The sequence below is a fragment of the Cherax quadricarinatus genome, chromosome 92 (assembly GCF_038502225.1).
Source record: "Cherax quadricarinatus isolate ZL_2023a chromosome 92, ASM3850222v1, whole genome shotgun sequence".
NCBI classification, from domain to species: Eukaryota; Metazoa; Arthropoda; class Malacostraca; order Decapoda; family Parastacidae; genus Cherax; species Cherax quadricarinatus.
This window is the reverse complement of record NC_091383.1, coordinates 11,885,860-11,909,530: the sequence shown is the minus strand read 5'-3', so window position 1 is coordinate 11,909,530 and position 23,671 is coordinate 11,885,860. Positions and strand designations below refer to the sequence as shown.

At 40.0% G+C, this 23,671-nt stretch overlaps 1 protein-coding gene across 1 annotated transcript in view; it reads right to left on the bottom strand.

Annotated features, from left to right (window-relative positions):
• PolrMT (mitochondrial RNA polymerase) overlaps nt 1–23,671 on the bottom strand; it is a 301,092-nt gene that overhangs the window by 190,961 nt on the left and 86,460 nt on the right. Inside the window, exon 8 of the mRNA XM_070104506.1 lies at nt 19,645–19,821. Within this exon, the coding sequence (XP_069960607.1) occupies nt 19,645–19,821 (177 nt within the window). The remainder of the gene's footprint in view (nt 1–19,644; nt 19,822–23,671) is intronic.

The window sequence follows — 23,671 nt, the reverse complement described above, 5'->3', positions numbered from 1 at the left end:
TTCGAGGAGTTTGGGTTCATCACAGTAAAGTTCTTGCCCCAGAATACCACTCCTCTCCTCCAGCCCATGGACCAGCAGGTCACTGCAATCTTTAAAAAACTCTACACAAATGCAATGTTTCACAGGTGCTTGACTGTGACCACAGACACTCACTTGACCCTAAGGGAATTTTGGAGAGAACACTTCAGCATCCTCCATTGCATAACCCTTATAGGTATGGCTTGGGAGGGAGTGACTACCAGGACTTTGAACTCTGCCTGGAGAAAATTGTGGCCAGATTGTGTCGACAAGAGGGATTTTGAAGGGTTTGGGACTGACCTTGAAGAGCCTATGTCTGTTGTAAAATCAATTGTGACACTGGGGAGTTCCATGGGGTTGGATGTGAGTTTGGAGGATGTGGAAGAATTGGTGGAAGACCACAACGAAGAGCTCACCACTGAGGAGCTGCAAGAGCTTCAGCTGGAACAGCAACAGATCGCAGCTCAGAATCTTGCTGCAGAGGAGGAGGAAGAGAGATGGAAGAAGGTGCCTTCTTCAGAAATTAAAGAGATTTTTACTATGTGGGGTAAGATGGAAAGCTTTATGGAGAAACATCACCCTAACAAGGTTGTTGCAAGCCATATTGGCAACATGTACAGCTACAAAGTCTTGGGCCCTTTCAGGGAAGTGTTAAAGAGACGCCAGAAACAGAGCTCTTTCCACAGTTATTTTGCGAGACAGGACTCCAGTGACTCTCAAGGTGGTCCTAGTGGCATTAAGAAACAGAGAAGACAAGCAACCCCAGAAAAGCAATTGGTACCTGAGGTGTTGCTGGAACGGGATTCCCCTTCCAAACTATAAACAATCCACTCTCTCCTCCTCCTCCAGTCTCCCATACACTAAGAAGAATCTCCAATAAAGGTAAGTGTTATGCTGTTAATGTTTCATTCATCATTTCCCATTGTATTGTTTATGTACTACATGAATATTTCATGTAAAAAATTTTTTTGTTTTAATACTTCTGGGTGTCAGGAACGGATTAATTGAATTTACATTATTTCTTATGGGGAAAATTGATTCGTAAATCATAAATTTCGTTTATAGTAACGGCTCCAGGAACGGATTAATTATGAAAAACGAGGGACCACTGTACCTTTAGCACTGAATGGAAGTATGATAGGGATAACTCAGTAACGGTCCCAGATTTTTGCTTAGCAGATTACAATGGGCTTAGAGAACACTTATCATCTGTGGACTGGGATAATGAAGAGAGCTATCAATATGACAGCTTTCTGAACACTATACATGAGGCTCAAAGAACGTTTATCCCGTATAAAGAAATTAGATCAAACAGAAATGACCCAAAATGGATGAATAATAGGCTCAAATATCTTTTAGGGCAGAAGAAAGCAATTTATAAGTGTATCAAAAGAGATGAGGGTCATCTTATGAATCAGTACATTGACATTAAGAGGGACGTTAAAAAGGGGATAAGAAAAGCTAAACGGGACTACAAAAAGTGTTTTCCAGGTGTATAGAACAAAAGTTAGAGATAAGATAGGTCCTCTTAAAAATAACTATGGGTATCTTACTGACAAAGAGAATGAAATGTGCTCGATTTTTAATAATTATTTTCTCTCGGTTTTCACTCATGAAGACACTAATAATATCCCAATAATTAGGTTTTTTAGTGGGTCTGAAGATCAATTATGCAATATCACAGTCACTAGCAAAATGGTTATCAAACAGATAGACCATTTGAAGCAAAATTACCCGGTCCTGATGAGCTTTTTTCAAGGGCTCTTAACCCTTAAACTGTCCAAACGTAGATATAAGTTGACGTGTGGCAGGCTCCAAACGTAGATCTACGTTTTTTTTTTACATGCTTTCAAATGGGGAAAATCAAGGTCAGAGCGCTACGCACGTGAACGTGTATCTACATTTCGACAGTTTAAGGGTTAAGGAATGCAAAATGGAACTCTGTGAATCTTTAACTAGTATTTTTAATTTATCTCTTCAAACAGGTGTAGTGTCTGATATGTGGAAAATGGCTAATATGCAGTGGACCCCCGGTTCACGATATTAATCCGTTCCTGAGAGCTCATCGTAAACCAAAATTATCGGAAAGCGAATCAATTTTCCCCATAAGAAATAATGGAAATCAAATTAATCCGTGCAAGACACCCAAAAGTATGAAAAAAAATTTTTTACCACATGAAATATTAATTTTAATACACACAAACTGAAGAAGACATGCACAGTTACATGACACTTACCTTTATTGAAGATCTGGTGATGATTGATCAGATAGGAGGAGGGGAGAGTGTGGATGGTCTCAGTGGTTAGAAGGGGAATCCCCTTCCATTAGGACTTGAGGTAGCAAGTCCTTTTCTGGGGTTACTTCCATTCTTCTTTTAATGCCACTAGGACCAGCTTGAGAGTCACTGGACTTCTGTCGCACAACATATCTGTCCATAGAGGCCTGTACCTCTCGTTCCTTTATGACTTTCCTAAAGTGTTTCACAACATTGTCAGTGTAATAGTCACCAGTATGGCTTGCAATAGCTGTGTGAGGGTGATTTTCATCACCCTTTTCACAAATGATCACTTGAGAGATGCTATCTCCTGCTATCTGCTTCTCATTTATCCACACCAATAACAGTCTCTCAACATTTTCTAACACTTGCGGTCGCTGTTTCGTAATCGCAGTTGCACCTTTTGCAATAACAGCTTCCTTGATTGCCGTTTTCCTGCTCACTATAGTAAAGATGGTTGATTGGGGTTTACTATACAACCTGACCAGTTCCGACACACGCACTCCACTTTCGTACTTTGCAATTATCTCTTTCTTCATTTCAACAGTCATTAGCACCCTTGGTCTCGAAGGGTTGGCACTAGGAGCTTTCTTGGGGCCCATGGTGACTTATATTGAAGAAACAAGCACCAAAAACAGCGATATGGATAATATGGAATGTACCGAATGTATCCTTAGATGCGCGCACACTGGCTGGCTTGTAAACACTGGTACACACGGGGGAGTTCAGGCTACAAGTGGACACGTCTCGTACAAATCATATCACATACCGGGTTTTGTATCGGGAAATGAGGCAAAATTTTTTCGATCAAATGCATCGGCAACCGAATTTATCGGATACCGGTAACATCGGGAACCGGGGGTCCACTGTAATTCCTATTTTTAAAGCAGGGGACAAGTCATTACCGTCAAATTACCGCCCAATAAGCCTAACCTCAATTGTAGGCAAATTACATGTCAATTATAGCTGATAATATAAGAAGCCATCTCGATAGGCATAATTTGATTAATGATACTCAACAAGGATTCACTAGGGGCCATTCCTGCCTAACTAATTTATTAACTTTCTTCAGTAAGGCTTTTGAGACCATTGATCATGATAAAGAATTCAATATTGTTTATTTGTATTTTAGAAAGGCTTTTGATAGAGTACCACATCAGAGACTGTTAAAGAACGTGGCTGCTCATGACACTGGGGGAAAATTGCTGTCATGGATCGAGTATGGCTCACCAATAGGAAGCAGTGTGTGCATAAATGGGGTTAAATCTGAGTGGGGATCTGTGATAACTGGCATTCCGCAAGGATTAGTTTTAGGCCAGTTGTTGTTTATAATATACATAAATGGCCTTGACGAGGGAATTACTAGTGATATAAGCAAATTCGCTGGTGACACGAAGATAGGTAGGATAATCGATTCAGACGGTGATGTCTCAGAACTTCAGGAGGATTTAAACAAACTCGATTCATGGTCAGAAAACTGGCAGATGCAGTTCAATGCATATAAATGTAAAGTTCTAAAGCTCGAAAATTTCATAATCTTAGCACTTACCAGCTTAACAATGTTGAACTTAGCCGTGCAGAATGCAAAAAGGCTTTGGGGGTTATGGTAAGCAGCAACCTTAAACCAAGACAGCAATGCCTAAGCGTACGTAATAAGGCAAATAGATTACTGGGATTTATATCAACAAATGTAAGCAACAAAAGTCCAGCGGTTATACTAAAGTTTTATACATCATTAGTAAGGCCTCACAAAGATTACGCAGCTCAGTTCTGGTCTCCATTTTACAGAATGGATGTAAATTCGTTAGAAAACATTCAGCGAAGAACCACAAAGTTTATACATAGCATTAGAAATCTTCCTTTTGAAGAAGGATTAAAGACTTAAATTACATTCATTTGTAAGACGAAGAATGACGGGAGACATGATTGAAGTGTATAAGTGTATAAGAAGGGGATATAATAAGGTCTTGAGGATATCTCTCCAAGAGAGAACCCCCAATAATGGATACAAATTAGACAAGTTTAGATTTTGAAAGGATATAGGAAAGTATTGGTTTGGAAATAGGGTAGTTGATGAGTGGAACAGTCCACCTAGTAGGGTTATTGAGGCTAAAAACTTGGGCAGTTTCAAATTTAGGTTGGATAAATAAATGATGTAGAGCGAAATGACAGTAGTTTGTTGGATTATGTATTGGTAGATAAAAGACTGTTGAGTAGACTTCAGGATGTACATGTTTATAGAGGGGCCACAGATATATCAGATCACTTTTTAGTTGTAGCTACACTGAGAGTAAAAGGTAGATGGGATACAAGAAGAATAGAAGCATCAGAGAAGAGAGAGGTGAAGGATTATAAACTAAAAGAGGAGGCAGTTAGGGTAAGATATAAACAGCTATTGGAGTATAGATGGGCTAATGAGAGCATAGGCAATGGGGTCGAAGAGGTATGGGGTAGGTTTAAAACTGTAGTGTTAGAGTGTTCAGCAGAAGTTTGTGGTTACAAGAAAGTGCGTGTGGGAGGGAAGAGGAGCGATTGGTGGAATGATGATGATGTAAAGAGAGTAGTAAGGGAGAAAAAGTTAGCATATGAGAAGTTTTTACAAAGTAGAAGTGATGCAAGAAGGGAAGAGTATATGGAGAAAAAGAGAGAGGTTAAGAGAGTGGTGAAGCAATGTAAAAAGAGAGCAAATGAGAGAGTGGGTGAGATGTTATCAACAAATTTTGTTGAAAATAAGAAAAAGTTTGGGAGTGAGATTAACAAGTTAAGGAAGCCTAGAGAACAAATGGATTTGTCAGTTAAAAATAGGAGAGGAGAGTTATTAAACGGAGAGTTAGAGGTATTGGGAAGATGGAAGGAATATTTTGAGGAATTGTTAAATGTTGATGAAGATAGGGAACCTGTGATTTTGTGTATAGGGCAAGGAGGAATAACATCTTGTAGGAGTGAGGAAGAGCCAGTTGTGAGTGTGGGGGAAGTTCGTGAGGCAGTAGGTAAAATGAAAGGGGGTAAAGCAGCTGGGATTGATGGGATAAAGATAGAAATGTTAAAAGTAGGGGGGATACAGTTTTGGAGTGGTTGGGGCAATTATTTAAAAAATGTATGGAAGAGGGTAAGGTACCTAGGGATTGGCAGAGAGCATGCATAGTTCTTTTGTATAAAGGCAAAGGGGACAAAAGAGAGTGCAAAAATTATAGGGGGATAAGTCTTTCGAGTATACCTGGTAAAGTGTATGGTAGAGTTATTATTGAAAGAATTAAGAGTAAGACAGAGAATAGGACAGCAGATGAACAAGGAGGCTTTAGGAAAGGAAGGGGGTGTGTGGACCAGGTCTTTGCAGTGAAACACATAATTGAACAGTATTTAGATAAGGCTAAAGAGGTTTTCGTGGCATTTATGGATTTGGAAAAGGCGTATGACAGGGTGGAAACGGGGGCAATGTGGCAGATGTTGCAGGTGTATGGTGTAGGTTACTGAAAGCAGTGAAGAGTTTTTACGAGGATAGTGAGGCTCAAGTTAGAGTATGTAGGAAAGAGGGAAATTATTTCCCAGTAAAAGTAGGCCTTAGACAAGGATGCGTGATGTCACCATGGTTGTTTAAATACATTTATAGATGGGGTTGTAAAAGAAGTAAATGCCAGGGTCTTGGCAAGAGGCATGGAGTTAAAAGATAAAGAATCAAACATAAAGTGGGAGTTCTCACAGTTGCTCTTTGCTGATGACACTGTGCTCTTGGGAGATTCTGAAGAGAAGTTGCAGAGGTTGGTGGATGAATTTGGTAGGGTATGCAAAAGAAGAAAATTAAAAGTGAATACAGGAAAGAGTAAGGTTATGAGGATAACAAAAAGATGAGGTGATGGAAGATTGGATATCAAATTGGAGGGAGAGAGTATGGAGGAGGTGAATGTATTCAGATATTTGGGAGTGGACGTGTCAGCGGATGGGTCTATGAAAGATGAGGTGAATCATAGAATTAATGAGGGGAAAAGAGTGAGCGGTGCACTTAGGAGTCTGTGGAGACAAAGAACTTTGTCCTTGGAGGCAAATAGGGGAATGCATGAGAGAATAGTTTTATCAACGCTCTTATATGGGTGTGAAGCATGGGTGATGGATGTTGCAGCGAGGAGAAGGCTGGAGGCAGTGGAGATGTCATGTCTGAGGGCAATGTGTGGTGTGAATATAATGCAGAGAATTCGTAGTTTGGAAGTTAGGAGGAGGTGCGGGATTACCAAAACTGTTGTCCAGAGGGCTGAGCAAGGGTTGTTGGGGTGGTTCGGACATGTAGAGAGAATGGAGCGAAAGAAGAATGACTTCAAGAGTGTATCAGTCTGTAGTGGAAGGAAGGCAGGGTAGGGGTTGGCCTTGGAAAGGTTGGAGAGAGGGGGTAAAGGAGGTTTTGTGTGTGAGGGGCTTGGACTTCCAGCAGGCGTGTGTGAGCGTGTTTGATAGGAGTGAATGGAGATTTTTTTTTTTTTTTTTTTCAACAAGTCGGCCGTCTCCCACCGAGGCAGAGTGACCCAAAAAAGAAAGAAAATCCCCAAAAAGAAAATACTTTCATCATCATTCAACACTTTCACCACACTCGCACATTATCACTGTTTTTGCAGAGGTGCTCAGAATACAACAGTCTAGAAGCATACACATATAAAGATACACAACATATCCCTCCAAACTGCCAATATCCCAAACCCCTCCTTTAAAGTGCAGGCATTGTACTTCCCATTTCCAGGACTCAAGTCCGACTATATGAAAATAACCGGTTTCCCTGAATCCCTTCACTAAATATTACCCTGCTCACACTCCAACAGATCGTCAGGTCCCAAGTACCATTCGTCTCCATTCACTCCTATCTAACACGCTCACGCACGCTTGCTGGAAGTCCAAGCCCCTCGCCCACAAAACCTCCTTTACCCCCTCTCTCCAACCCTTTCGAGGACGACCCCTACCCCGCCTTCCTTCCCCTATAGATTTATATGCTTTCCATGTCATTCTACTTTGATCCATTCTCTCTAAATGACCAAACCACCTCAACAACCCCTCTTCTGCCCTCTGACTAATACTTTTATTAACTCCACACCTTCTCCTAATTTCCAAACTCCGAATTTTCTGCATAATATTTACACCACACATTGCCCTTAAACAGGACATCTCCACTGCCTCCAAACGTCTCCTCGCTGCTGCATTTACCACCCAAGCTTCACACCCATATAAAAGTGTTGGCACTACTATACTTTCATACATTCCCTTCTTTGCCTCCATAGATAACGTTTTTTGACTCCACATATACCTCAACGCACCACTCACCTTTTTTCCCTCATCAATTCTATGATTAACCTCATCCTTCATAAATCCATCCGCCGACACGTCAACTCCCAAGTATCTGAAAACATTCACTTCTTCCATACTCCTCCTCTCCAATTTGATATCCAATTTTTCTTTATCTAAATCATTTGACACCCTCATCACCTTACTCTTTTCTATGTTCACTTTCAGCTTTCTACCTTTACACACATTCCCAAACTCATCCACTAACCTTTGCAATTTTTCTTTAGAATCTCCCATAAGCACAGTATCATCAGCAAAAAGTAACTGTGTCAATTCCCATTTTGAATTTGATTCCCCAAAATTTAATCCCACCCCTCTCCCGAACACCCTAGCATTTACTTCCTTTACAACCCCATCTATAAATATATTAAACAACCATGGTGACATTACACATCCCTGTCTAAGACCTACTTTTACTGGGAAATAGTCTCCCTCTCTTCTACACACCCTAACCTGAGCCTCCCTATCCTCATAAAAACTCTTTACAGCATTTAATAACTTACCACCTATTCCATATACTTGCAACATCTGCCACATTGCTCCTCTATCCACTCTATCATATGCCTTTTCTAAATCCATAAATGCAATAAAAACTTCCCTACCTTTATCTAAATACTGTTCACATATATGCTTCAATGTAAACACTTGATCTACACATCCCCTACCCACTCTGAAACCTCCTTGCTCATCCGCAATCCTACATTCTGTCTTACCTCTAATTCTTTCAATTATAACCCTACCGTACACTTTTCCTGGTATACTCATTAAGCTTATTCCTCTATAATTTTTACAGTCTCTTTTGTCCCCTTTCCCTTTATATAAAGGGACTATACATGCTCTCCGCCAATCCCTAGGTACCTTCCCCTCTTTCATACATTTACTGAACAAAAGTACCAAACACTCCAACACTATATCCCCCCCTGCTTTTAACATTTCTGTCATAATCCCATCAGTTCCAGCTGCTTTACCCCCTTTCATTTTACGTAATGCCTCACGTACCTCCCCCACACTTACATTCTGCTCTTCTTCACTCCTAAAAGATGGTATACCTCCCTGACCAGTGCATGAAATTACTGCCTCTATTTCTTCCTTAACATTTAAAAGTTCCTCAAAATATTCTCGCCATCTACCTAATACCTCCATCTCCCCATCTACTAACTCCCCTACTCTGTTTTTAACTGACAAATCCATATTTTCCCTTGGCTTTCTTAACTTGTTTAACTCACTCCAAAATTTTTTCTTATTTTCATTAAAATTTCTTGACAGTGCCTCTCCCACTCTATCATCTGCTCTCCTTTTGCACTCTCTCACCACTCTCTTTACCTTTCTTTTACTCTCCATATATTCTGCTCTTCTTATAACACTTCTGCTTTGTAAAAACCTCTCATAAGCTACCTTTTTCTCTTTTATCACACCCTTTACTTCATCATTCCACCAATCACTCCTCTTTCCTCCTGCACCCACCCTCCTATAACCACAAACTTCTGCCCCACATTCTAATACTGCATTTTTAAAACTATTCCAACCCTCTTCAACCCCCCCATTACTCATCTTTGCACTATCCCACCTTTCTGCCAATAGTCGCTTATATCTCACCCGAACTTCCTCCTCCCTTAGTTTATACACTTTCACCTCCCTCTTACTTGTTGTTGCCACCTTCCTCTTTTCCCATCTACCTCTTACTCTAACTGTAGCTACAACTAAATAATGATCCGATATATCAGTTGCCCCTCTATAAACATGTACATCCTGGAGCCTACCCATCAACCTTTTATCCACCAATACATAATCTAATAAACTACTTTCATTACGTGCTACATCATACCTTGTATATTTATTTATCCTCTTTTTCATAAAATATGTATTACTTATTACCAAATTTCTTTCTACACATAGCTCAATTAAAGGCTCCCCATTTACATTTACCCCTGGCACCCCAAATTTACCTACTACTCCCTCCATAACATTTTTACCCACTTTAGCATTGAAATCCCCAACCACCATTACTCTCACACTTGATTCAAAACTCCCCACGCATTCACTCAACATTTCCCAAAATCTCTCTCTCTCCTCTACACTTCTCTCTTCTCCAGGTGCATACACGCTTATTATAACCCACTTTTCACATCCAATCTTTATTTTACTCCACATAATCCTTGAATTTATACATTTATAGTCCCTCTTTTCCTGCCATAGCTTATCCTTCAACATTATTGCTACTCCTTCTTTAGCTCTAACTCTATTTGAAACCCCTGACCTAATCCCATTTATTCCTCTCCACTGAAACTCTCCCACCCCCTTCAGCTTTGTTTCACTTAACCCTTTCAGGGTCCGTCCCGTAGATCTACGGCTTTACGGTGAGTGTCCAAACCGTAGATCTACGCCATGAGCTCAGCTCACTCTGATAAACTGTGAGTGGTACATTTGGGCCTAGATATGAGAGAATACATCTATGTGGTATTTGTGCACCACATAAAACAGATCCTGCAGCACGCTGTGTATAATGAGAGTAAAAAAATGAAATCATGATTTTTTGATTAAAACAGCAACTTTGCAGTGTTTTTTCGTATGTTTTTTATAGTTGTATTTGCGATTTCTTGGTCTCATTTGATAGAATGGAAGACATATTACAGAAATAGAGATGATTTTGATTGGTTTTAGCACTGGAAATGGCTTGAAACCGAGCTCAAAGTAGCAGAAATGTTAAATCTTTGCCGATATTCAAGAGTAAACAAACGACCTCACACGTCTAATACACGCCAGCTGGTGGGTCTAATATACATTCACAAATATGGTGATGATATTTATACAATTATTACAGTATTGCATAACAGTAAATCTTCTATTTTTTGGTGTGAATAAAAATTCATTATGTGAATAAAAAATCAAAATGGAATTTATTTGTAAAGCCTCAAAACATAACTAATGAACAGAGGAAATGTTAGTTTAGTGCCAGGAATGCCTACATTGTTTATTCTGGACCCTATTTTGAAATTGGAATATTTTGAACTTTGTGTTAAATTGGCCAAATTAACAATTTCCAATCACTTTATTTTGTAGTTGAAACAGTTGACTTGGCAATTTCTTGTGCTCAATCGATAGAATAGAAGTAATACTAGTGAAGTAGCTAAGAATTTGGTTGATTGGAATAATGTAATTGGCCTAAAATGGGAGTCAAAGTCAGCAAAATCGCCGATTCGTAAATATCGCTGACACATCAAAATTCGCGAGAGCATAATTTCGTCAATTTTCCACCAAATTTCGTACTTTTTGTTTTATTACCTTCACAAAAAGATTCTCTACGATTTCATAAGAAAAAATAACAAATTTTTTTTTTTAAAATTCTTGGACACTGGTGCGTGACTCCAGATTTGGGCCTTGGACCCTGAAAGGGTTCAAGCCAGGACATCCAGCTTCTTCTCATTCATAACATCCACAATCATCTCTTTCTTATCATCTGCACAACATCCACGCACATTCAGACTTCCCACTTTAACAATTTTCTTCTTCTTATTCTTTTTAGTAATCTTTACAGGAAAAGGGGTTACTAGCCCATTGTTCCCGGCATTTTAGTTGACTTTTACAACACGCATGGCTTACGGAGGAAAGATTCTTATTCCACTTCCCCATGGATATAAAAGGAAAATTAATAAGACCAAGAACTATTAAGATAAAATCAAAGAAAACTCAGATGAGTGTGTATAAATAAATGTGTATATGTATGTGTAGTGTGACCTAAGTGTAAGTAGAAGTAAGTAAGTAAGTAGAATGGAGATGAATGGTTTTTAATACTTGACGTGCTGTTGGAGTGTGAGCAAAGTAACATTTATGAAGGGGTTCAGGGAAACCGGCAGGCCAGACTTGAGTCCTGGAGATGGGAAGTACAGTGCCTGCACTCTGAAGGAGGGGTGTTAATGTTGCAGTTTAAAAACTGTAGTGTAATGCACCCTTCTGGCAAGACAGTGATGAAGTGAATGATGGTGAAAGTTTTTCTTTTTCGGGCCACCCTGCCTTGGTGGGAATCGGCCAGTGTGATAATAAAAAAAAATAATAATAATAAGAATAATAATAATTATTATTATTAATTTAGGGAACTGGAGCACACATCCAATTCCCTAGATCAAGAGCCCCTCACCAAGGAACCTCCCTTGAGGGAGAAGTTCACATCCTAAAATTTCGTTCGTATCCAGAAGCAAAAAATCGACCTAGCAACTGTCCGTATCCTGAAAAATTCGCATGGTGGGGCATTCGTAAGCTGAGGTTCCACTGTATTGTATAATTATACTATTACTATCAATGAAGGTTATCTGCCTTTCATATTTATTCCATAATAATATTAGGTAAAACATAAATAACGTAGAAGCATGATAAAGACGCCCAAGTTAATAAAATGTGACATTATATGGAGAGGTACTTGAGGGCGGGCAGGGCTATAGGAGAGGGAGAAGGCTCTTGCCGTGACACATGTACCTCATGGCACTATAAAATATTGTATATACTATTATTGTATATACTATTAACCTATCATATTTACTACAGAATAATATGAGATATTACATAAATAATGTAGAAGCATAATAGACACCCTAATAAATAAAACCTAACATTATATGGAGAGGCATTAAAGGGTGGGCAGCAGAGAGTGGGGAGGGACAAAAAAAAAAAAAATCCCTGACCATTACAGAAGGGAAACTGTAAATCACTCATATCCTATGTAAAGATTGAAAAAAGTGCAATTTTCTCAAATGTATTTTTTCCCCAAGTAATCAGCTATGCGCATGTTTCCTGGAATAACTCGGAAGTTATTGACCTATTTCATGTTGTATTACCGTTAATAATGAATGGATTGAAAGGATTTTCACAGCGAACACAAAACTTAATGTTTTAATTTTGAGTTGTGACATTTTTGAAGTATCAGTAAAGGGTGATGCCTCGATTAGCAACAAATTCAATTACCAATGTGGTCTTAGGAACAGAACTCCATCAGTAAGTGAGCAGAGGCTGCATATATTTTTTCCACCACATCAGCAATTTCTCACCGAGGCAAGGTGACCCAAAAAAGAAGGAAAAAAACTTTCACCATTATTCAACATTGTCACCATCATTTATATATAATCACTATTGTACAGCCCCATCAGGAGGAAAACAACAGTCAAGAACCAGGTGATAAGGCTGAGGAAGGAAGGAGGGGAGTGCATACGAAATGATTGTGATGTATGCGAGGAGCTCAACACAAGGTTCGAAGAAGTGTTCACAGAGGAGACAGAAGGGACTCCAGAAAGACAGAGAGGTGGGGTACACCATCAAGTGTTGGACACAATACATACAACTGAGGAGGAAGTGAAGAGGCTGCTAAGCGAGCTAGATACCTCAAAAGCGATGGGGCCAGATAACATCTCTCCATGGGTACTGAGAGAGGGAGAAGAAGAGCTGTGTACCACTAACGACAATCTTCAACACAACTATTGAAACAGGACAACTACCTGAGGTAAGGAAGACAGCAGATGTAGTCTCAGTTTTTAACCCTTAAACTGTCCAAACGCAGATCTACGCTCACGTGCGTAGCTCTCCAACCTTGATTTTCCCCATTTGAAAGCATGTAAAAAAACGTAGATCTACATTTGGAGCCTGCCGCACGTCAACGTATATCTACGTTTGGACAGTTTAAGGGTTAAAATAGGAGACAGACATGAAGCATTAAACTACAGACCAGTGTCACTGACATGTATAGTATGCAAAGTCATGGGGAAGATTATCAGAAGTGTGGTGGAGCACCTAGAAAGGAATGAGCTTATCAATGACAGCCAGCACGGTTTAAGGGATGGGAAATCCTGTGTCACAAACCTACTGGCATTCAATGACAGGGTGACAGCAGTAAAACAAGAAAGAAAGGGGTGGGTAGATTGCATTTTCTTGGACTGTAAGAAGGCATTTGACACAGTTCCACACAGGAGGTTAATAATGCAAAAAACTGGAGGACAAGGCAGTGATAACAGGGAAGGCACTGCAATGGATCAGGGAATACCTGTCAGGAAGACAACAGCGAATCATGGGACATGGCGAGGTGTCAGAATGGGCACCTGTGAAGAGCGGGGTTCCACAGGGGTCAGTCCTAGGACCGGCGCTGTTTCTGGTATTTGTGAACGACATGACGGAAGGAATGTACTCAGAAGTGTCCCTGTTTGCAGATGATGTGAAGTTGTTGATAAGAATTCAGTCGAATGAAGACCAGGCAGAACAACAAAGGGATCTAGACAGGCTGCAGGCCTGGTCCAGCAACTGGCTCCTGGAGTTCAAGCCCACTAAGCACAAAGCCATGAAGATTAGGGAAGGGCAAAGAAGACCGCAGACGGAGTACTGTCTAGGGGGCCAGAGACTACAAACCTCACTCAAGGAAAAGGATCTTGGGATGAGTATGACACTGGGAACATCTACTGAAGTGCACATCGACCAAATAACTGCTGCAGCATACGGGCACCTACCAAACCTAAGAATAGCATTCCAACATCTCAATAAGGAATCATTCAGGACCTTGTACACTGTGTACGTTAGGCCCATATTGGAGTATGCAGCACCAGTTTGGAACGAGCACCTAGCCAAACACGTAAAGAAACTAGTGAAGGTGCAAAGGTTTGCAACAAGACTAGTCCCAGAGCTAAGAGGCATGCCCTATGACGAGAAGTTAAGGGAAATCAATCTAACGACACTGGAAGACAGGAGAGATAGGCGGGGATATGATAACAACATATAAAACACTGAGAGGAATTGAAAAGGTGGACAGATACAGGATGTTCCAGAGATGGGACACAGCAACAAGGGCTCACAGTTGGAAGTTAAAGACTCAGATGAATCACAGGGACATTTGGAAGTATTTCTTCAGTCACAGAATTGTCAGGAAGTGGAATAGTCTGGGAAGTGATGTAGTGGAGGCAGGATCCATACATAGCTTTAAGAAGAGCTATAACAAAGCTTACGGAGCAGGAAGAGTGACCCAGTAGCGACTAGTGAAGAGGCGGGGCCAGGAGATATGACTTGACCCCTGCAACTACAACTAGGTGAGTACTGTCTGGCATCTAAAGTGTCATATCTGAGCACCTCTGCAAATGAGAGCTTATAAATATAATTCCAACAAATAGAAAAAATATCACACACAAAATGAGATAGCAAGCTACAGTGGGAAGAAATGAGGTTAGGCTAGGTAAGATTCCTCAGAAAACAGGACAAGTGTTTCCTGACGCAGGTCTTATTCAGATGATATCCCACTGTTGGAGCTTTTGGTCATCTCACCGAGGCCTTCTGTTCACTTACCGGTCCACCCCCTTCAAAAATTATGGTCATAATTATAACTATATGTAGTATTTAGAAATAACGAGTTGCTGTAAGGACCTCTGCTCAAGTACAGCCTCTCCTCGCTTAACGACGGAGTTCCACTCCTAAGACCACGTCGGTAAACAAATTCATCGTTAAGTGAGGAGCATACTATAATGGTAGTGGGTTTGAGTCAACTATGATATTGTTTTAATGTCACCTTTGCACCATTTATAACATTTCTGGAATAAGTATTTTCAAGTGTTCATACAGTAGTGAACAGTGGACCCTCGTTTTTCATAAGCATCAGAAGTCATAATTTTAGAAAATCCTAACGTTTTTTCAGCAAAATACTGACTCACGAATCGTCGTTTGACTCACAAATAGTCCTTCGTCCCAGACACGTAAGCACGGCCCCCAAGTGGCCCCACACTCCACTCCCAGCCAGTGTGCCATTGTTTATCAGAGAATGAGGACTATCCCACGCATTCATATCGATACATTTCTTAATGTTCCATTCGCTTTAGTGCTTGCAACTGCTAAATAAGCCACTAACAGCCAAGGCTGTTTTTACCACACTTAAGATCCCAACAGAACGAGGTGAGGAGTCCACACGCACAACCTGGCTATGGGAAAGAGGTAATTGGCCAGCCCTTTGCTCTGAGCTCGCCACCACCGACTGGAATGCTCTTCTCCAGGGGGATGTTGACAACCAAGTGAAAGCCTTCACTGGACACATCCTTAATCTGCAACAAGAACACATTCCTCACCGGCAATATGTGACAAAGCCTACAGATCAGCCTTGGTTTGGCTTTCGTTGTAGAGAGGCTGCTACTGCTAAGTACAAAGCATGGCGAAGGTATAAGAGACATCCTACCACCTATAACAGGAACTTGCACATGCAAGCCTGTAGGCATATGGGTGATGTTCAAAAGTGGGCCATTGCTAAATGGGAGGTGGACACTAAAAGAAAGTTAGCATCAGGTAGGGTAGGCTCCAAAACCTGGTGGTCCCTGGTCAAGGACAGACAAGGTTATCTGCCTGATGAACTTATTCCACCTCTAAATCGACAGGATGGGACCACCTCTACTAGTAGTCAAGAGAAGGCGGACCTCTTTGCTGAACACTTTGCTACCAAAATGCAAGTTCCTGATCCAGCAAGGGACCCTCCTTGGCTAGCTGCAAGAACTGTGTCAAAACTGTCAGTGGTGACAATAAGGCAGGAGGAGGTGCATTTCCTTCTTAAATCACTTGACCAAGAAAAGGCTGTGGGCCCAGACAAGTTGAGCCCAAGATTGTTGAGAAGATGTGCAGACCAGCTAGCAGCACCTCTAACTCGCATCTTTCAGCACTGCCTAGTACAGTGTAAATGGCCCTCTCCATGGAAAGAGGCAAATGTAGTCCCTGTTCACAAAAAGAAGAGCAGAGCAGAAATCAGCAACTACAGACCAGTGTCACTCCTGTCAATCACTGGTAAGATCCTTGAGACAATTATCTCAAGGCAAATGACAGATTTTTTTGACTACCACTCACTACTTTGTGATCGTCAATATGGCTTCAGGAAAGGTTACTCTGCTGCTGATCTGTTGCTAAACCTCTCCACTAAGTGGCACCAGTCACTGGATGAATCCAAAGTCAGCTGTGTGGTAGCACTGGACATTGCTGGCGCTTTCGACCGGGTGTGGCACCAGGGCCTCTTAGCAAAACTTCAAGCACTGGGAATTGCAGGCTCTACGCTATGTCTCCTCAGTGATTACCTTCATGGTAGATCTCTAAGTGTAGTCCTCAATGGAACGGAATCAGCAAGGCATCCTATTGGGGCAAGCGTTCCACAAGGAAGCGTGCTGGGTCCACTGTTATGGAATGTCTACTTCAACGACCTTCTTCATCTCATCCCAGAATCACATGCATATGCAGACGACTGTACACTGACTTTCACTTATCCAAGAGAAGAAATGCCAGCTGCTCTAAGCTACATCAATCACCAGCTGAGAGCTATATCAGCTTGGGGAAATAGATGGCAAGTAACATTTGCACCTGAGAAAACGCAAATGATGATCGTCTCTAGGCACCATGATGGTAATGCTGGTGCAGTAGTAAGGATGAATGGGACGATGTTGGCACCTGGAGAAGAAGTTGATATCCTTGGGGTGAAATTTGACTCCAAACTAACCATGAAGAACCATGTTGTAAATCTTGCAAACAAGGCCGCCAGGAAGCTTACAGCACTTCGCCGTATCTCGCATCTGCTTGACAGTAGGGGTTGCAAGATCCTGTACGAGGCACAAGTACGCTCACACCTTGAGTATGCTCCACTTTCTTGGTTTGCCTGCCCCCCCCTCTCATCTGCGACTGCTTGACAGAGTAGAGAACAGAGCAAGACGTCTCATCTCTCGCCTGGACCCATCCTGGATAGATCTGTCATTTCAGCAGAGCCTTCAACATAGGAGGGATGTGGGTGGCCTTACTGTTATGTACAAGGCCAATATTGTCAAAATACCACACTTGGATCCACTTCGAGGACAGCGTGAAACAAGCTTTTATGCCACAAGACGGGCAGAAAGCAGCAACTTCACTCTGGCTGTACCCTTCTCCAGAACATCACTCCATCTGAGATCATACATACCCAGGATGACTCGAGTATGGAACACATTCGTACAGCATAATGATATCAACGAGATAAAGTCAGTTGATCAAATGAAAATGCTGGCCCACAGATGGCTCCAACTTCATCCTGTCCCGTACTTGTATGTCTCATAACAATAAAAATGCTTTCAAATGAGCTGATGTTGGTAACAGCTCTTAGCTTGCCAATAAAGTTAGGAATCCTTAACCTGTAATATAGCTGTCAATAAAGCTAGGGATCCTTAACCTTGTCAAACCCTGTGTAAAAAAAAAAAAAAAAAAAAAAAAAAAAAAAAAAAAAAAAAAAAAAAAAAAAAAAAAAAGTCCCAAAGAAAGCTCCATGTGCCAGGTCTTTGGTAAAGAAGGTGAGAAACACAAAAGAATTCAAGAAAGACATCATTGCAAAATATGAAAGTGGAGTATATGTGGCAGAGCTTGCCAGACTGTACAACAAACCCCACACAACCATCGCTTCTATTGTGGCCAAGAAAAAGGAAATCAAGGAAGCTATTGTTGCAAAAGGGGTAAATATGCTCACATAAATGAGATCGTAAGTGCTTGAAGATGTTGACAAGTTATTGTTGGTGTGGATCAACGAGAAACAATCAGCAGGAGATAGTGTTATGCAGTCGATAATTTGTGAAAAGGCAAGGCAGCTGCATGACATTCTCATAAAGAAAATGCCTGCAATGAGTGCTGATGTTAGTGAATTTAAGGCCAGCAAAGGCTGGTTTGAGAGATTTAAGAAGCATAGTGGCATACACAGTGTGGTAAGGCATGGCAAGGCTGCCATTTTGACAAAATATGTGGCTGAAAAATACGTGTGTGAATTCAAACGTGGGAAAAATTCAAACCCCAACAAGTGTTCAATTGCGACGAAACAGGCCTCTTTTGGAAGAAAATGCCAAGGAGTGCCTACATCACACAGGAGGAAAAGGTACTACCAGGACACAAGCCTATGAAAGACAGGCTTACTCTTGTTCTGTAGTAATGCTAATGGGGATTTCAAAGTGAAGCCTTTACTAGTGTATCACTAGTACTAGTGTATCACTAGTACTAGTGTATCAGCGAAGAGCTAACTACTGAAGAGCTGCACGAGCTTCATCTGCAACAGCAACAGACCACAGCTCAGAAGATTGCTTCAGAGGAGGAAGGAGAGAGATTTAGGAAGGTGCTTACTTCAGAGATTAAGGAGATTTGTGCAATGTGGAGTAGGATGGAAAGATTTGTGGAGGAACATCACCCTGACAAAGCTCTTGCAAACCATGTTGGCAACATGTACAATGACAATGTCTTGTCCCATTTTAGGAAAGTTTTAAATTTTAAACAGAGCTCTCTGGGCAGATATTTAATGCCACAGGTGTGCAGTGACTCAAACTGGTCCTAGTGGAATTAAAAAACAAAGAAGGGAAGTAATCCCAGATAAGGAGTTGGTACCTGAAGTTTTTATGGAAGGGGATTCCCCTTCTAAACAGTAATTAATCCATCCTCTCCCCTCCTCCCGTCGTCCATACACTAAGAAGAATCGTCAATAAAGGTAAGTGTCAAGCTATTACTGTTTATTCTTCATGTCTCATTGTTTTCTGTGTAGGTAAATTACAGTATTTCATGTAAAAAAATGATTTTGTTTTAAAATTTTTGGGTGTCTGGAACAAATTGAATATACATTATTTCTTATGGGGAAAATGGTTTTGCAAATCGTCAATTTCGATATTAGTCACACTCTCTGGAATGGATTAATTACGAAGAACGAGGGTCCACTGTACTTTACGTATATTGTAATAAACAGAATAGAGGAAATCAGCTCTAATATACATTATTTAGGCATGCATACTGGTCAGAGAGCCAGCCGTAAGTCCGAGGCATCGGTAAACGAGTACGTCGACAATACCCAGCAAACCTCAATATAATGGATTAATAGGAGGCAATTAGTGGCCGTTAATGGCAATTGTAGTTGGCAAAGAAAAGACTGTCTAGACAGAATAGTAACAATAATAATTCTTTAGCCAACATACTTTGTGGCTTTCAAACAGATATTGTTTTACATTTCCAAAGTCTGTCACATTCAGGAATTACAAAAAAAAGAAAATGGTACCTGCATCATTATGTTGACAAATTCTTCTGGAGGTAGGGAAATTAAATAGGGGTACAATGTCATCCTCTTATCCAGCTGGTTTGAAAAGAAGGATTTCTTGAGTACACTGACTTGAGTCGTGAAGGTATGACGGAGTACAGTTCTCCATCGTTCTTCCCACATTTCAAGCATTTTTCTCTGTGAAAAGAGAAGTATAACATAAGCAGCCTCAATGAGTATCTATTGTTACGCAATGTTTCAACCTGCCTCTTTAGTAAGAACTAAGAAAAACTATAAAAGCCATCCAAAAATAAATAAATGAATGAATGAATGAATGAATGAATGTATGTACGTACATATGAACGTACGTATGTACAGTAGAGTCCCACTTATACGGCAGGTTAGGTTTCAGGATACCGCCAGAAAGCAGAATGTCATTTTTCCACTTACAAATGCATATAAATGCCAGATAACAAGTTTACACTAACATATATTAAGTTAGCAATAGAACTAGGCATTAAAAGCAATATAAAAAAAACAAGGTGTGGTAGGCTTGGTAGCCCTCCTGGCCACCCCACCCACACATAATATACTGCGACATTTAAAGCTCCCTAGAGTGATAAAATGCATATACAGTACACTCATTACTTACCTTAAAATATTTGTAGTCTTAATGATCTTAATGCAGGGTGAGAGGTGAAAAGTATTTATTTGTAAAAAGTTGGGTGTGGAAGGTATGGTAGCCCTCCTGGCCACCCCACACACGCAGAGTACTATGTAAACAAACGGATGAACACACCTGGTTATGGTTCATACAAACACCTTACATTGTGTACAAGTTGTCTCCACAGTGGTACAGTAGAATAAATAAAGAGCAACACTTCCATTCTCATGTAACATCATTTTTAGAAGGAATGATGCTCTGACAAGTTAATACAGTAGAATAAATAAACAGCAACACTCTTATCCTCATGCAACACCATTTTTAGAGTGAATGATGATATTATATAAACAGTAACACTCCTATTCTCAAGCAACACACAATTTTTAGAGTGATATTATTATAATCATAATAAAAAAAAGCACTAAACCCACAAGGGTCATGAATAGCTATAGAGTGAAGGCATACAAAAGTAATACTTTTCAACAGTTATCCCCCAGTAATTGTGCTTGACTTAGAGAAAACGTAATTCTTCCGACACTTTCACAAGCCGCTTGGAAAACACATCTGCTATTTATGTTAATTTATATATTGTGGGTGTACGTATCATGTTTATGTTACACAGCGTGTTCGCTATAATTTTGAAAAAATTTAGATAGATTAATGGAAATGTCTAAATTAACGTAATATACGACATTTAATGCGCCCAAGAGATTACACATATTATTATTAACCCTTAACCCTTTCAGGGTCCGTGCCATAGATCTATGGCTTTACATTAAGGGTCCAAACCGTAGATCTACACCATGAGCTCAGCTCACTCTGATAAGCTGTGAGCAGTAAATTTGGGCCTAGATATGAGAGAATACATCTATGTGGTATGTGTGCACCACATAAAACAAATCTTGCAGCACACAGTGCATGAGAGAAAAAAAACGAGACCGCGTTTTTTCGTATGTTTTTTATAGCTGTATTTGCGATTTCTTGGTCTCATTTGATAGAATCGAAGATATATTACAGAAATAGAGATGATTTTGATTCGTTTTAGTACGGAAAATGGCTTGAAACTGAGCTGAAAGTAGCGGAAATGTTAAATTTTTGCCGATGTACAAGAATAAAAAATTACCTCACATATCTATACACGCCAGCTGGTGGGTCTAATATACATTCACAAATGTGGAGATATTATTTATACAATTATTGCAATATTGCATAACAGTAAGTTTTCTATTTTTTGGTGTGAATAAAAATTCATTATGTGAATAAAAAATCAAAATGGAATTTATTTGTAAAGACTCAAAACATAACTAATGAACAGAGGAAATGTTAGTTTAGTGCCAGGAATGCCTGCACTGTTTATTCTGGACCCTATTTTGAAACTGAAATATTTTGAACTTTGCATTAAATTGGCCAAATTACCAATTTCCGATCACATTACAGTGGACCCTCGACATTCGATACTAATCCGTTCCTGAGAGCTATCGAATGTCAAAAATATCGAAAGTCGAATTAATTTTCCCCATAAGAAATAATGGAAACCAAATTAATCCGTGCAAGACACGCAAAAGTATGAAAAAAAAAATTTACCACATGAAATATTAAGTTTAATGCAATAGAATAATTACAATAACAAAAATAACAATAGATTAATAACAGTAGAATAATTGACACTTACCATTAACCCTTTGAGGGTCGACAGGCCCTCTCCGAAACTTGTTCTCAGGGTCGGCCAAATTTCAAAAAAAAAAAAAAATTATTTTTTCTTATGAAAAGATAGAGAATCTTTTCCTGATCATAATGACACCAAAAGTATGAAATTTGATGGAAAACTTACGGAATTATGCTCTCGCGAGGTTAGCGGTCTTGACGATGTTTACGTATCGGCGATTTTGTCCACTTTGAGCCCTATTTTCGACCAATTCCAATGTACTAGTCGACAAAAATCGTAACTATCGTACTGTATTTTATACTGTGAGGTTTAGGATAAACACTTTGTACAACACAAACAGTTGTTTATTTCCCTGAAATTTGGCATACAAAACAGGTCATAAGTTGTATGTTGTATGTCGAGCAGGTCGTAAGTCGGATGGTAGGTGTATGCATTTTTTCACTTTAGGGTGCTTTAACCCTTTGAGGGTCGACAGGCCCTCTCCGAGACTCGTTCTCAGGGTCGGCCAAATTTAAAAAAAAAAAAATAATTTTCTCTTATGAAAAGATAGAGAATCTTTTCCCGATCATAATGACACCAAAAGTTTGAAATTTGATGGAAAACTTACGGAATTATGCTCTCGCGAAGTTAGCGGTCTCGGCGATGTTTACGCATCGGCGATCTTGCCCACTTTGAGCCCTTTTTTCGGCCAATTCCACTGTACTAGTCGACAAAAAACATGAATATTTCACTAGAACTCCATTTTTTCTATCGAATGAGTACAAGAAACCACCCATTTACCAATTTCAACCATCCAATAAAGTGGTAAGAATTTAGCAATTTTGCCAAATTCACACAAATTTCAAAAGATGCCAACTTCTGAATAGGGTCCAGAATAAACAAAAAAGACATTCCTGGCACTAAAACAACAAGTTCTCTGTTCATTAGTCACATCCCCAGGCCTCTCTTATATTTCTTTGGCTTTCCACTTTAAATTTTTATTCTTACAAAAAATAGAAGATTTACTGTTATGTAGACTACTGCATTAGTGTAGAAATGGTATAAATAATATCAGTGCACTTGTGAAAGAATATTAGACTCACCAGTTGATGTGTATTGGAAGCTTGGCATGATTTGTTTACTTTCGAACTTTGATAAAAATCGAACATTTCTGCGCTCAATTTCAAGGTACTTTTCATTGTAAAACCAGTCAAAATCACCTCAATTTCTGTAATATGTCTTCAATTCTATAAAATGAGACCAAGAAAACTAGAAGACAACAATAAATACCATACGACAATACAGTGCAAAGTCGCTGTTTTATTCCAAAAACACGGTCAAAGTTTTTTTTTTTTCTCATTACGCACTGTGTGCTGCAGGATTTTTTTTATACTGCGCACACTGACCACATAGACCCATTCTTTCATATGTAGGCCTACCACCTTTCTCTCATTAGATTTGAAGGCACTGGAATTTAGGCGTACTAGTACGTCAAAAACCCTGGGGTGTAAGCCGTACTAGTACGGCCGAAACCCTCAAAAGGTAATAAAGATCTGGTGATGATTGATGGGATGGGAGGAGGGGAGTGTGTGGATGGTGTTAGTGTTTAGAAGGGGAATCCCCTTCCATTAGGACTTGAACTGGCAGCCTCACCATGCCTTACCACACTGTGTATGCCACTACGATTCTTAACCCTTTGACTGTCGTGGCCATATATATACGTTTACGAGGTACTGTGT